We start from the raw sequence: 16,665 nt of genomic DNA on the forward strand, positions 1-16,665 counted from the left end.
ACCGAGGAAAAACATTGCTTTTCTATTGCGAAATAGATATATAAAAATATATCTGTACAAAATTAGATTTTGCACATTTCTACATACAAGCTCTTTAATAGAATAAGCATACAATCAACAATCAGTAAAGAAACATAATGAAAAAGTTGCATAAAAACTTACTTTTGTGGTAAGTGTTTTCACAGGTTTCAAGTTGAAATTGTAATCAAGATGTAAATAGTTGAGGTTCTTCCGATGAATCAAGAGGTTCAACATGTTATAACCTTGACGGCAAACTTGAAGACCTACTTCAACCCAATCCAATTGAGTGGTTTGGAAGAACTTGGTTGCTTTGAAAGAGCGGAATAAATATCTACATACAAAATTAAAATCAAAGAAAATTATTTCATAACATTTCTTTTTAGATTTTCAAATATGTTGGACATATTATTATTAGATGCAATAGTAAATAGATAAAAATTATAGTTAATTTTTTTAAACAGTAATGAGAGAGAAATAAAATGTATTGAAAGAAAAGTGAGAATTACAAATTATTAAAAGTCTGTGTGGTAAATATATTACCTTTTTTTCTGTGCTTTGGGAGGTCGATGTTTCAAAGCATTCAGCACATAGTACTTGAGTAATTTTTGGTAGGATACTCTCACTTTGACTGGCATACCTGCTGGGCAATGCTCACGGTACCTTCACAAAAAGAAATAAACATCTTTTAGCAGACAGTATAAAATAATTAAAAAAGACATTGTATACTTTAATCACTTCAAAATACTCCTTTCCTAGACAATATTTCACTATTTAGGAAGACGGTGATTTTTATTACAAAATATATGAACATTTTAATTAATCAAATCATATGTTAACATTAAATGCATACTAATATTCAGTTATAGTCAGCTAACATACTAACTTCTGATGTGTCTGTTATCGAAAAAGGTGACAAGGCAAGTCAGTTCCTTCACTTTTATTGTTCTTCAGTATTTCTAGTGTGAAGCAAGTTTGAAATAAAATTACATTAATGAAAAATATACAACAAAAATTAACAAAATTATACAGATAAAAATAACAATCTTTATTTATACTTTTATTAACAAAAAAAATTTATATTTGAAATTTTATAAGAAATATGTTTACGAAATTATAAAAATAAGATGTTTTTAAAAATTTTGTTAATAAATATATGTTTATGGAATTATAAAAATAATTCTGGCGAAAGAACTGACCCATCAAATTATCGCCCCATTAGCCTCCTCCCACTTTTCGCCAAAATATTTGAGACCAAAATTAACCATGCTCTAGTCCGGCACCTTACAGATGCTAAACTACTGACTGACAAACAATATGGATTTAGACAAGCCAGTTCCACAGCTGACATCCTCACTGTAATCTCTGAACGTATATACCATTCACTGGACAAAGCGGGGGAGGGCAGAGCGGTAGCTCTAGATATATCTAAAGCTTTTGACAGGGTATGGCACAAGGGTCTCCTCAGGAAGATTAGATCTTACGGTATCACTGGTAGAATACTTAGCATAATTAAATCCTTCTTAGATAAGAGAAAAATCCAGATTGTCCTTGACGGTCAAACATCTAAACAAAACAGTGTGATATAAATGCGGGAGTTCCTCAGGGGTCTATTCCTGGACCTCTATTGTTCCTGATATTTATTAATGACCTCCCCGACAAAACTGCCTCTGAGATGGGTATATATGCTGATGACACCACACTCTATAACAGGCATGACAGGAAAACAAATGAACACATAACTAAAGAAATGGCAAAAACACTAGAGAATGACCTCCAATCTGTAGTGGAATGGGGGCATAAATGGATGGTCACATTCAATGCTGCCAAGACTAAACTGGTTTCCTTCAATAACTACAAGAAACCTTCTCTGCCAACAATAGCAATGGCCAGTGACTCCCTGTCTGAGAGTACATCTTTCGAACTAACGTCCACAGGAAACATGAGCTGGAACAATTATATTGTAAACATTGCCAGGGCCGCTGCAAAAAAGGTAGGCTTTCTCTACCGTGCTAGAAAACTACTGACACCTGAAAGTATCCTGTATCTCTATAAGGCCACCATTCGCCCATGTATGGAGTATTGTTGTCACATCTGGGCTGGTGCATCTACTACTAGTCTCTCGTTTCTAGACAAGGTTCAAAAAAGAGCCGCCAATCTGATAGGCCCTGAACCGGCATCTAAGCTTCAGCCTCTGTCCCATCGACGAAACGTTGCATCCCTCTGCTTGTTCTACAAGTATTTTAATGGTGAATGCTCTGACGAACTGCAGACACTTGTGCCCCCACGACGCAGACACCCTCAACAAACCCGACAGGCAACTAAATCCCACCCCCACACAGTAGAGATCCCTAGATGTAAAAGATCTTTCTACTCCAGTAGTTTCTTCCCCAGAACCGCTAGACTCTAGAATTCCATTCCAGGATCCTACTTCCCTAACTGTACTGACATGCAGAAGTTTAAGTGCAACGTGAACCGACATCTTGCTGCCCAAATCCCTACATAGTGCACCAGTAGTTGCTGACCTGATAGTAGCCCCCTACATCTGAGTGGCAATGTGCCTTGTTTGGGGTGAAAATGTAATAAAAAAATAAATAAATAAATAAAAAAAATAACAAATGAAATTAATAAAATTTCAAGCATCATAAAAAAGCACATCAATACAATATTCCCAAAATAGCTGGTTTTGATTCTCCACTACCACAGGAATTCTTGTAGATGATTATTGAAGTTTGCATCATTAGTCCCTTTCATGGCCTTGAATTTAATTTTACACAGACTCCAACTACCTTCTACACAATTTGTGTGAATAGTAGGATCATTTGAATCAGTAGTGTGGTTTATCACAGCATGGTTTGGTAGTGCATTCATGCCAACCATCTGTCACAATTCATGTGTCTGGTCAAACGTATTATTGAATTATTAACACTTAAAAAAGAAAAAAAAAAAAAAGCATGCAAAATGTGTCTTCAATAATTCTTTAGAAAAAATTAAATTAATTTCAATAAGTCTTAATTAAAATAAGACTGAAAAAATTTTAAATCATTATTAAATAAAAAAACGATCAGAAAAACATAAAAAAAAAAATAGTATATGCACAGTGGAGATACAGGCATGAGAGAAAAAGAGCAAAGAAACTGATTTGCCTCGTCACCGTTTCTAGTAGAAAACACACCGAAAGTTAGGAAGTATGTTAGCTGACTATTACCTAATATTCTTCTATATAATCTTGATTTTTTAGATGAGAATTGGTTATTCTGCATTACTTAGATTCTTTAGGCTACTGTTCTAAGATATACTTGAAGAAAGTCTGAGATTACATCACCTGAAACATAAAAATAACACTCAAGATGAGAACAGTAGCTCAAAGAATTCAAACGAAGCAAGTCTTTCGATTTTTATAATCAATAGTTTTTTTCCTACAAAATTATTTGGTTCTGATAATTTTTTTTCATGGACTATTGCAGTATATTAAGAACAATAAATATAATTATATGTATTTCTTTCCAGAAAATACTTTTTAGGGAAAGATATTTTCATACGAATGCCATCAATACAAAGTTACTTCCCTTTATTTGGAATAAAAGATACTTTACGGGGTGGGGATGATTTAAAAAAAAAAAAAAAAAAAAATGCAAGTAGATACTAAATTCCTGTTCACATATGCATAAAAACAAATAGAATTGAAATGAATAAAAACGAATAATAGATAAACCTGGTCATGGATATGAAGCATGGATATTTTACACACAAATATTTACATTTTTTTTTTTTACATCATCACTTAGCAATTCAACTTTTTGATTGACATCGCTAAATTTGAACGCTTTTCACTTCCTATGGTTTCATAGCGTAGCGGAAAGAAGTCACGTTTTCTTTCACCTTCTTTTCTGCCTTCGCCTCAGGGGTTCGATCCTGCCTGCCTACTAACACTTTTTTTTTTTTTTTTGGTGCTCAACACACACCTCCAAACACCCAGGCAACGCCAGGTATCCCCACGAGTATATATTATAAGATTTCCTTTTTTTGTTGTTATTATTGTTTCAATGATACTTATCTTTGTTTAATTAATATCATTAAATAATCAGTTAAGTTAGTATACGGAACTGGGCATAAATAAAAGAAAATCAAAGTGAAAAATGAGACTACCAGAATTTGAACCTATGCCTTCAAAAGAGGGATTAATATTTTTCAATTTGTGGTTTGTTTTTATTTCCAGTCCCTGGACTAAATTAACCATTTATTTAATGGTATTTCCTGTGTAAACACAAGCCCAAATAAAAAAAAAGTCAGATACATAATATACTCTCGAAAATAGATTCCAATTTATATATATATATATATATATATATATATATATCTATAATATAAAGCTGAATGTGGGTGTGTGTGGTCACGAATAGGCTCCTATATGGTTGACTATTTTTAAAAAACTGATTATATATAATGATAGAAAATGTATCGAGACACAGGAATGGGTAAGTTTGATCTGGCAGAAAGGTGGTTCCTTAAAATCGTGGAGTCTGCGTTCGCACCTGGTCCACAAAGTATGGAAATAAAAAAATTAAAAAAAACATTTACAAGTGTTTTTGATATAGATGTACATAAGAATACTTTGATAAGTATGTTTTAACTTAAATAGGGATGGTATAATAAAATTGTGGGGTCTGCGTTCGCACCTAGCCTCCATGGAATGGAAATAGGCACAAACTTTAATAAAGACTCTTCATATCTATCTGCGTAAGTATACTTTGATGATTATGTTTCAGTTTGAAGAAATATGGTATAATAAAATTATGAGGTGTTCGTTCGCGCCTGACCTCCATAGAATGGAAATATGTCACAAAGTTTAACAAGGTTTTTTTAATATAGATCCACATAATATTGTGATAATTGTTTCAGTGTGAGCAGGTATGGTATAATAAATTATGGGGTTTATCTATTTTATTTTTACTTTCATCATATTTTGCTTTGGTTTTGATACTTCCAAATTCGAAGCTATCTCTTTACAACCCTTCCTTTTCATAACCTATCATAATTTCATTTTCTGTAGGCTGTTTTTGAACCCAATCAACGACGGGTACTTTTGCTAGTATATATATATATATATATATATATATATATATATGTATAAACAAGAACAAATACAGTGTCATAAATGTTTATAAAAAAAGTTATTTTCATTTTCCTTACCATGATTTCACAAGAGGCACATCAATGGCTCTTCGTGTTTTTCCAGATCTCATGTTAAAAGGTCTTGGTGCCCATAAAAGTGAAATGCCATTGGCTGTGTTGTCTGTATAAAGTGGGGTATCTTGCATAAAGGATTGGACATATTCAGGAAGCTCAAAATCCTCATCATCATCAGGTAAAGGTTCAATAACCTGAAAACCAGGAAATTTTAGATGTTTTATATGCAACTGCATTTAACATTTTTTTTTTTTTTTTTTGCATATAAAATTTTGTTCTAATCTTCATAATTTACAGGGTTTGTACAGATTTTCAATGTCCATTTTCAAGGACTTTACAAGACTTTTCAAAGTTTTTCAAGGCCTTCTCCAGACAAAATTCAAGTTTTCAAAATAAATTTTGAAGTTTCTTTTACAATCCATAGTGATTCAAAAAAGTGGTAAAAAAATCAAATATAATGTTAACAAAACCAATAAAAGTTACTTTGCAACCTACTTGCATAATTTTTGGTGTTTTTAAGTAGTTTTAAATGCTTTTTATTTCATCTCAAATATTAAGTCTATTTACGGCTTTTAATTTCCAACCAAGATGGCTACCGTCTTTTCCAGTTATTTTTTTTGGCCCGGCCAGCCTAATTTTAAATTATGACAATTTGGTGGTGGGAAGGGGCGCCATGCAAGGACGGTGGCCACCACTACTCCTCCCACCCCTTTATGCCCTACAGCAAAAAAAAAAAATTAAATTATAAATGAGAACAAAAATAGACGGAGATTTGAATCTTTATCATGAAACTATCCGAGGTAGTTTTGTGATAAAGGGACGTCACTCTATGCAAATTTCAGAACAATGTATATCGATTTTATTTTCAATATTTAAAAAATATTTTAATAGTATTTTTATTAATACTTAAAAAAATAATTTAATAGTATTTATTTCGATTTTAGTTTTAATATTTCAACACAAATTTCTACTGGACATAAAATACAGTTTTCAAGAAATTTTCCATATTTTCAAGAATTTTTCAAGGTAATAATAGAAATAAGGCCTTTTCAAAGCAAAAATCAAAATTCAAATCTGTACAAACACAAAGTTTATTTTTAATGTAGCTCAAGGAAAAATTATGCCTGTTAATTATGGTAGTTTTTTTCTCCATTTATCATACCTACATTAGCATCAAAATGACTCACTCTTATTTAATAATACAATATAATCTTTTGAAATATTGTATAGAAACCAAAACCCAAACACTTATTTGTATTGTCAGAAATTTAATTTCTTCCTTCTTTTTGTCGTTGTCTTTTATCTTTCCTCCCTTCTTTCCTTCTTTAACTTTACGTCTTTTTAACGAGCTGCTGCTGCTGCTGCTGAAAGAATCACGCCACAATTGGTTCTACTAAGAGATATTTTTCCCGCGAAAATTCAACAAGTGCACTAGAGAGCGGAGCGAAAGTCAGTTTTGGACAGAGATTCCACGAGGGTAACACGCAAGTTACGAGCTCTGGTCCTACTCAGACATTCAAGTCTTAAAAATAGTAAAAGTTATTTCATTGTTCATAGGAATGAATAATGAGTTTCAGTAAGAGTCGAATCAAGTTGGTTGACTCGAAAAGAAAAGAAAGAATCAATTCTAAGAAGAATTGATCTATAAACTTGACGCACGAGATGCGATTAAATGTCGGCATGTGGAAACCGAAATGTCTTTCCATGTTGTAACCAGTGAGAATTTCATTTGACAAGAAGGACGAACGAAGGTTTTACCAAACAACATTGAGTTTTCAAATTCAAGGATTATTTTCAAAAGAACTTTCAAGGATTCTGTCACTGAAGTGAGGACAGATCGATTTGGAGTGGCGTGAAGAAAATATATATGTAAAAAAAAGGACTCACACACATATATATAAAGATAAAAAAAGAAAGGTTAAAAAAAAACGAAATCATTGTTTTACGCAGTAAGTTCTCTTATTCTAATTTTCTCTTATTTCTGTACTCTCTCTCTAGTGTTAATTAAGCCTTTAGTGCTTGCCATAAGGACATTTTTTGGCAGTCGGATTGGTGAACATATAAACTGTATTTTCTCTTGTAAATTAAACATATAACCTTTTTTCTCAATAATTGAACTTTGCAGCTTTGCTGCCTTCTTTCCCCAACCCTTATGCTTTCTTTTTCCCTCAATAAAATGTCAATATTTTTTTATTCTTAAAAGTATTTCCTTGTCTTTATTTTTTTATGTCCTGATTTTTCTAGGCTTATTAACATGAACCATGTGGGATAACCTTCACGGGACTCAGTGAATAAATTTCCCGCAGTATGCATAACTATTATATTTAAAGTTAAAATAAATTAATGCTTGGTATTATTGATTTTTAATTTTATTGTCCTCTGCTATATATGTACATATATGTAATAGTCTTGTTGATATTAATAATAATTAAAGTAATTTAATGAAAAATGGATAAATTACCAAAATCTTTTTTAAAACATTATGTTTATTAATTTTTAAGAAAGGTAATTTAAATGTAATCCATTATATTTGAGCTAGCTAGAATGATATATGAATAAAGCATAAAAATAGGAATAAGATTTTATAGAGAAAGGGGATGGAGCAACTTCGTTCTCTCTCTCTCTTTTTCTGCAAAGGGAATGTTGTAACAGATATGACACAGTTTATCCATTTTCAAACGAGTGGCCATCGTTGTCAGCCAATACGTCACAGATATGTCTATTTACTTTATACAAGATAAGTATTTTATAAAACAATTAAAACTCACCTTTGTTGCATGCCTGTGAGAAATGGGGTTGATAAGAGGATCAAAATAAAATGCTGGCAAATCAGGGTCTTCAGTTTTGATATAAACAACATTCGGTTTATGGTACCTAGAAAAGAAAAAAATACAGATTATTATAGGAACAGTTAAAAGTTACACGTAAAAAAGAGTAAATGTTCAGCATCTTTATTTGAAAGAGAAATTGCCAATAAAAATCTAGGATTATTGTTCAGTAAATGAAACATTTCCGAGTGGGAAATGCATGTATTTTAATTACTTTTGATAAAAAACCCAATCTATTTACCTACTTTAATATTTGAATGTTAACAAATAATGTTGTTCTGAACAATGTTATAATTTTAAATTGCGTTTGTCAAAAACCTAATAGATTGAGAAATACATTTGTTAACATAAGGATATTGTGAGGTCCTCATTTTGATCAGGAAGTTGCAGTGTAAAGAGACAATCTCTGCCACCTACTAAAGATTTGGGGTCTAATTATGAAAAGGTTTAAACTGATCATTTTCACCTTAGCTCGGTATTCATTATCTATATGACATTGTAAACAATTTTCATGAAGCGTATAATAAAGAGAAGGTACTTTTCCGTAAACATAGTGCAAGCAAGACTATCTATAGAGATACGAGTCTGATCTCGGCTGGAGTACATAAGACAGCTAACAAAAACCATTGCAGCATATGGAATGAGATAGGTGTAGTTCAAATCCTACACAAAAAGCTTGCTGGGAAAGCTGGCTGTCTCTATCTTTGGTATATATATTATTCCTTAATTGGAATTCATTTTTGAGATGAGCATTATATATATTAATTTTTTTTTTTTTTATTTCGGACTATTATTCTCATCTTTATTAGTTGTTGTTTTTCATCTTTATTAGTTGTTTTTCATCTGCCCGTGGCGCAGTTGATAGAGACGTTGAATCTCTACAGTTCCAGATGAACATTGTCTGAAGATAGCGGTTTCAATCCCATCCAAAGCGTGCCAGAGGTTTACTTGGCCAAAAATGTGGTAAGACGACAACAACTACGGATGGCAGTGATGGCTGAGAATGCAGTTAGGAGATTCGAAGTTCCTATCCGTCGCGGTTACCACCTGACGAAGGCCAGAAGAATAGTTGGCCGAAACGTCGTGAATAAACAAACCAATAAAAGATGAAAAACAACAACTAATAAAGATGAGAATAATAGTGCGAAATAAAAAAATTAGTCTCTATCTTTGTTTTTTTTTTTAGGGGGGGGGGGCGTAAAGGCGTCAAGGCCCGGAGGTCACTCGACAATAAGGGTTAACGAGCGCACAGTAGTCAATGGGGCAATATTGTAGTAATCATTAGTAGTGGAAATTTGGTAAATTGGATTACTTAAGGGGACGACTTATCAAGAACTTGTTTATGTTAGATTTGAAGATGACCAAATTGTAGTCAGCTGGTGCCCAGCAGTGTTTATACTTTAATTTATGAATGTCTTTTTTTATTTTTAAACTATACCTTATTTTTCTTTTTTTACAAAGTAGTAATTGCATAAATATATTTGAGGTTATTTCTTAAACTCTTAAATTTATAATCAATAAGAAACTAAGAGTCAGAGGATATGTGCTGGATGCACAGTCAATGTAAAGCCAATCCTAACCGTATTTTATTAAAATAAGCATTTTTTGTATTTGTTTGTGTTAATTCTAAACAGTATTTCTCAAAGCTATACACTAAAAAAAAAAAAATAGAAACAAATTTTTTGTTTTGTTTTAACTATTTTAGACAAAAGTTTTTAATATATACATCTGGTTGAGGTTCAAACATAAGAATTGTACATGAATTCTGTATGCTTATCGTTATGCTACAATTACTTTTCAGTCAAGTTCCAAGCTCCACATGTGCTTATTATATTGTTTATATTTAAATGTGATAAAAAGGAATTGTATTTAAGGCTTTTTGTGGGGTGTTGGCATGAAACAAAAGAAAGATTAGGAAATAATTTATTGTAATCATAATGATTTATCTGATAGCCAAAATAGGTAGCAAAATGTCAAAACTAAATTTATTAGAGTTAGTTGATTAGGTCAGCAAGAAAAATCTCTATTTTATCAATATTCCTAACCTGATTAAATATTTTTAGAAATAAACTGAAGCAAAATACATCATATTCATGCAAAGAACATAGTAGGGGGGGGGGGGCTAGTCAGTAACAAACACTCATTTCTATTGGCTTGCTAAAATCTGGTAACAAATTACAGCAGCACAAAAGGTAACTATAAAAAATGAAAACTAGGTTCTAAAAATAAAAATGAAAAACCACGTTATCCCATGAGTGAAGAGTTGCACAGCAAAATTTTTGCTCACATTACATTTAATTTTTTGCATGTTGGTATAACAAGGGAAACAGGAAGGGAATTCCCAAGACTAGCAGTAAATAAGTTATTAGAGTAGAAACCCCAACAACATTTGGGGACTTCCACAGAAAAGGGATGAGATTTGTTGGATTGGTCAGGTATATTTACATCGAGGAGGTACCAGAGCAGTAAGTTACTTGGAGCACATTCCATTGAAGTACTTGTAAAACAAGTAGAGGTGCAAAATTGTGATGATGCGATAGGGGTTGGAATATGGTGAACAATGAAACCTATTAGAGACTCTTCTTCAATAAAAGGAACTTCCAAATTGAGAAAGAGAAAAACTTTAGGAAAAGGGAGGGTTTATGCTACTCATCTTTACAGATAGAAATTTAGAAAACGATTTGCAAGGGAGTAAACATCGAAAAAATTTATGTTACAAAAAATTTTTTTTTCATTTATTAACATTTTATAGGATATTATGTTTCTGAATTTTGGAGATGAGGATTGATTATTCGGACTACTGTTCTCATCTGGTGTGTTATTTCCACAACATTTCAGTTGATTTAACCTCAGACTTTCTTCAGGTTTATCTTATCGAACTCTGGAATCTTTCTGTCGAATTCCGTAATCTATACAGAATTTAAAACGGAACCCTATATTTAATCCATTGACGAAGAATTCTTCCATCAGCTATGACTGGGTAGAAGTCCTAAGTAATTTGCAATTGTATTTTGAGTGTAACCCATACTGAGGATTGAACCTTCAACCTCCAAAAGAGCTAAATTTTACCAAATAATAATTCATTCATTACACCATGGATTCTTGCAGAGGTTGTGAAGATAACACTCAAGATGAGAGCAGTATTTCAACATATTCAAATTTTGTAGGTCAAAAAAATTCTCAAATAAAACAACATAGTTTAACAAGGAAATGGGAAGTTTATATATATATATAGATACACACATTTTTTTTATGTATGACGTTTTCAGCACCAACTGCCAATACTTGAACAGCAGGGAATATCAACATCATATATTTATGTATCACGACAAAAGCAATAGCCTATAATCTTGTATAAGTTATGTGCACAGATAATCGTGATAATAGTGGACAATTAATATACAATAATTTTTAATACAAAGATGGATTATGTTGTAAAAATATAGTCTTTTTTCCAAATAAATTTTATTGTGTGTAAATATAACCAGAAGTTCCTATTTACAATGCCTCCTCACGGGACAGAGTTAGACATCAGGGTCATTTTTTAATGTGGAACAAAAATAAAAATTGACTCAGTTGTGAAGGATTTCCCCTCCACTGACAGAGGACAAGAAATTGAAGTGTAGCATCTGAAGAACAGATACTAGTTTGATCTTGGTCGGAAGGCCAAAAATGAATTTAAAAACAATTAAATGGAAGCTAACATTTTGATTTTAAAACATTTTGCAATGAATCACTTTAATATTACTACGAATGATAAAGAAAAATATTACATTAATAAGAATCAAATTATAAATGAATTGTATGGAATATGAATTTATTAGACAATGTTTAAAAAAATAAATATGCAAATGAATGACTGGAGTGTGTTTTGTAATATTTCCCGTCAGTATATATAATCATAAGTGAAAATATTTTGTAAGATTGAATTATGTAAACCTAAGGTATTTTAAATATAGTTTGGATAAACATAAAAAAAAAAAAATCTTTCATATTTATTCATTTAGATTGATATTCAAAATTCTTGTAATCTTAGTAATGAGACATGATATTTTTCAAATGTTTGAAAGATATAAAAGAAATAATTCTTTAGAAAATAAAATTTCTTACCAAGAAAGATGTACTTGGAAAGGGATATTGTTGTACAGATAAGGAAAAGCAATTCTGTATTCTGTACGAACTGGTTGTCGGATGATGATTTTGTTGATATCATTAAATTCATTCCAATCTTCATCTCTGAAAAAGAAAGTTTGATAACTCTAAATAAAAATAAGCAACACACACATTCAAGTTTCTTTTTTAAGTGATCTTATATAGTCGTCTTCAAGTTCCCAGTAGTAATGCCAAGACAAAGAATTACTTCTGAGTTGTTTTGAGACGAATTCTGGTTACACTGATTGCTTTGAATTTTTCAACATAACTCAGCTTTGCTTAAAAATATGGCAAGTGATAACTAAATGGTACATGATTACATATTTGGAACTCCTGTATCTAAGATTTGGATGATCAAAGTTTAGAGAGATTGAGCAATATAGAGGGATTCCTGGCATTGAAACTCAAGTTTTAACAGGGTTCACACCTATATATTGCTCCAAATTTTTCCTTTGGGTATATATTTCAATTGGCAGATTTTAAAGTCACAGAATCTTCTTTGACTGTAATATATTAGTACAATATCTCACAAATGCTATTGTCAAAGTCCTGCAATTCATTGTAGTTGGAAATCAACAATAAAATTTTTTTTTTTTTAAATGGATATTCTTAAGATGCATCTATAGATAATGGTTGGTTAGGATGGATAAGTAAATGTGAGTCGATATCTAAGAACACCACGCAAAAGTGGTTTTTGTAAAGGTCTACATTTTTGCCGACTACATGTTAAAATGAAATGTCCTTACAATATGAAGAAGAAAGCGAAGACAATAATATTGGTATGTAATAAAAATACATTTTTATTTTGACTAAATTGGAAAGAAATTAAAAACAAACAATAGTAAACTTGAGAAAATGTAAGATGCCAAACACTAGAGATGAACATGTTATTCGAAACTTAAGTGTACCAGTCTCTTTTTACTCGCTTCTTCATGTGAGCAATGTTAGGCACAAGGACAATTTTTACTGTAAAGAATCCAACGCCAAAAAAGAGGGAACTTTAATTGATAAACAATAACTGCATGGTAAAGATGGCCTTTTATGAATGAAAGGACAAGGAACATGCAATAAACTCACACGCCGCTCCCAGAGGAAATAATGGCTGGGATAATGACCTCCTGACATTAAACTGATACATTTAATCTTAGCCGAAAAACTGATAGAGACAGATTTCTTTTTTTTTTTTTTTGAGATGCTTCGAAGCAATTAAAATATGACAAGTCCATTCAATCTGCATGTTTAGCTATGTAAATGCTATTTCAACCATAAAACAGACAGAGACTCTTAAAGAGATGTATGGACATGTCTAAAAGAATTCAACATCATTTACAATTCTAGTCAATTACAGCATAGTTGATGTAAACCCAAGCTTTACCTTCAATTGCTACTGAGAAGGCAAAAAAATATATATATACATATAAGAAGAGACGACTGTAGTAAAAAAAAAAAAAATATATATATATTTATATATATATATATATATATATATATATATATATATATCTTGAGTTTCAACTGATGAAAATTAAATGACTTACTGGAGTTCTTTATCTTTGACAAGTGGCTCAAATTTGGGTCCACCTGGAATAGCCAAATTGAGGGCTTTGGCAGTAAAGAAAGATTTTAAATCAAACAGGTAGAAGTAGTTTTCATCCACAAGATCAGTGAGTAATTGGTTGGCAAGTCGATACAAAACCGACATGATAGGTAATGACAAGTTCCAGTGGCGATAAGTGGAGCCATTCAAATACCTGGAAATAAATTTTAAATTCATGCATTTTAAACTGATAATGATGGAATATAAGAAATGATAACAGACAATATGAAAATTTTATCTCTGTACAGTTACACCACCATGAAAAAAGTCAACTTTTTTATTATTAGACATCGGAAAGTGGGATACTTTAACAGTCATCAACTCTTACAATTTCTATGCATTTCAATATATAAGTTTTGTCCTTTTCTAAGTTGAAATGTTACTTATTACAGAATACTATTATGGTGTCACCATTTTGCCATCCTTTGTATTAAACTACACCTCAACACTCACTACTTTAATATTTATATGAACTATTATTTTCGACTTTATGTGCATCTAATCAAATATAATGAGCATTTTGTACTTCCATAGTTTAATGCAATAACCTGCAATGTTATCATGTAATAAGTAAAATCTAACAAAGAAACTGGATTCTCATTTTTTTGTAGTATTACAGCTGACAATTGATATTTTATTCTACCTAGCCACTTTGTCTTTTTCCTTCCAGTTTAGTTTCTTTAAAAAGAACTTATTTCAACTAAGAAGTTTTTTGGGTTTTTTATTTTTACAATTAAAACAATTTTCAATAATTATCTAAAAAGCTATGTCAGCATACATTAATAATAAAAAAATCTATATTGATCCTTTTTAGCTAATATAAAAATTTACATTTGTTTACAATAAACTATTTCTTGCAATTAACTGTACACAATACGAGGTGAAATATTTTTTATTCTAACATCTACTTACAATTTTTTCCATAAAATACAAGTTGTCAATTATTCATAATGAAAAATGAATTTCCTATTATTTATATGTGATTAACTCAAATAATGTAAGGAATTTCATTTTTATCTTGAAGGTTAAAATAGGAGTTAACAACCTTACTATGAGTTACATATTTTTTTAATCATTAATGTAATATTTATTGAAAATTAATACATAAATAAAAACAATACATTTCCAACAGAAACGATATATATAATGGGCAGTCCTCAGTCATGACCTTCTGTTAAAAAGTTCATATAAGAAAATCGTTTTAAAGACGTCAGGTCTTTTTGATGTTTTTGACGATCGGGATGATGAACACATAAATAAGAACAATATATGTCCAACAGAAACGATACGTGTAATGGGCAGACCTAACTTATTGAAATTAAAAAACTAACAGTAAATACTAAAATTTAACTTCTTTTATATTGAACTTTGAAAATGTTCACACAAAAATGAAAGAAAATTAAAATGACATTAACAAAAATAAATTTTATCAAAATGCACTAATATTCTCAGAATTTATAACCATTAAAATATTCACTCCAAAAATTAGTCTATTTAAAAATAAAACATTTTTTTTCATCATGAGGTTAAAGAAGCACTATAACAATGTAAGCATTTACAAGTAAACTGTTATAAAAATAAAAATTAACAAAAAAAAATACAGCATTGGAATTGAAAACTTACTTTGTTTCTGCTAGTGGTTTATGCTCATAAAACCAGTTCATAACTGCTTTGTCTTCTTCGTTGTCCAATTCTAATTGAATGGCTTCTAACGGCTCAACATCAAGCACATTGTCAGCATAGTCCAAGGGAGGTTCTTCATCGTCAAATGGTGGAAAGCGCATACGTTTGAAATGACGACGATCTCGTTTCTCACGTCTCATCATAATCCACATAGAACTAAAGGTAGAAGGAGAAAAAAATAAAAAGAACATTAACAAATATTAATTCATGTAGAAAATTATCTACAACACATGTCATGCCGCCAGATTTTTGGATTTTGTTTGCTTTTTAATTTAATTAGTTTTACAAACTCACTTTTTTTTCTGATTCAGACAATATACCACAAGCTCAATGTCTAATAGTTTTTCTAGCATATGTATAGCAATACACATGAAAAAATTGAAATAGCTTGAAATATTTCAATATTGGTATGCATAGAAAGAGCTTGATGAGCTAAGAAAGAATCTTTTTAAATTTTTTAAATCTGATTAAAATTAAGGAAGTTATGGCTATTTTTGTGCCTCACACGTTTGGATATTTTTCCCTCTTTAAGACCATATGCGTTTGGTCACATTTTTTACACTACTTTTTCAGTAAAAATGTCATATCTTTGTTAAAACACAAGACTAAGAAATGAAATTTACCATATAAGTGTATTTTTGTACAAGGAATCAGAATATGCAACTGAAAATCTCCCAAAGTTTATGGTTTCCAAATAATCTGCAGTAAATGTGCATAAATATGCAGCAATTCCTTAAAAATGCCATGTATCCATAAACAGAAAAGAAGTTGGAGAACTCAAAGTTGAATTGTAATGTGCTTTATGTACAAAAAACTTAAATCTAAACATAAGACCATTTAAAAATGAATATATTGCAATATTTCTTTGGTATTATTGTAGATTAACACCTGTTTAACCCCACTCAACTCCTTCTGACCACCCCTCCAAAATGTGATTCTACCTTTTTAGGAAATTATGTATAAAATGCCATGAAAAACTTTAATGAAAGATAAACAAATTATTTTAGAATTGAATGTAAAATAATTTCCTATTACAGGTCATTCTAGCATTTTAGGGCAGTTAACTGTTTTTTTTTTCTATGGGAAAATATGCATGCTTTTTTTTTTTTTAAGATGATCATGTGTAGTTTTAAGAGGGTTTCTATGCAATGAGAATATGGGGAGGGTTGCCATTCGGACTTTGAATTAATTGTAGGG

The 16,665-nt window shown here is 30.9% G+C and overlaps 1 protein-coding gene across 1 annotated transcript in view; it reads right to left on the reverse strand.

Annotated features, from left to right (window-relative positions):
* LOC145269232 (pre-mRNA-processing-splicing factor 8) overlaps nucleotides 1–16,665 on the reverse strand; it is a 110,163-nt gene that overhangs the window by 70,576 nt on the left and 22,922 nt on the right. Inside the window, exons 5-11 of the mRNA XM_080124886.1 lie at nucleotides 15,409–15,624; nucleotides 13,727–13,939; nucleotides 12,147–12,272; nucleotides 7,977–8,082; nucleotides 5,212–5,402; nucleotides 562–681; nucleotides 163–352 (exon numbers count right to left, since the gene is read on the reverse strand). Of these exons, the coding sequence (XP_079981012.1) occupies nucleotides 163–352; nucleotides 562–681; nucleotides 5,212–5,402; nucleotides 7,977–8,082; nucleotides 12,147–12,272; nucleotides 13,727–13,939; nucleotides 15,409–15,624 (1,162 nt within the window). The remainder of the gene's footprint in view (nucleotides 1–162; nucleotides 353–561; nucleotides 682–5,211; nucleotides 5,403–7,976; nucleotides 8,083–12,146; nucleotides 12,273–13,726; nucleotides 13,940–15,408; nucleotides 15,625–16,665) is intronic.

Source organism: Euprymna scolopes, chromosome 1 (genome assembly GCF_053919585.1).
Source record: "Euprymna scolopes isolate OS-2025 chromosome 1, ASM5391958v1, whole genome shotgun sequence".
Taxonomy (NCBI): Eukaryota; Metazoa; Mollusca; class Cephalopoda; order Sepiida; family Sepiolidae; genus Euprymna; species Euprymna scolopes.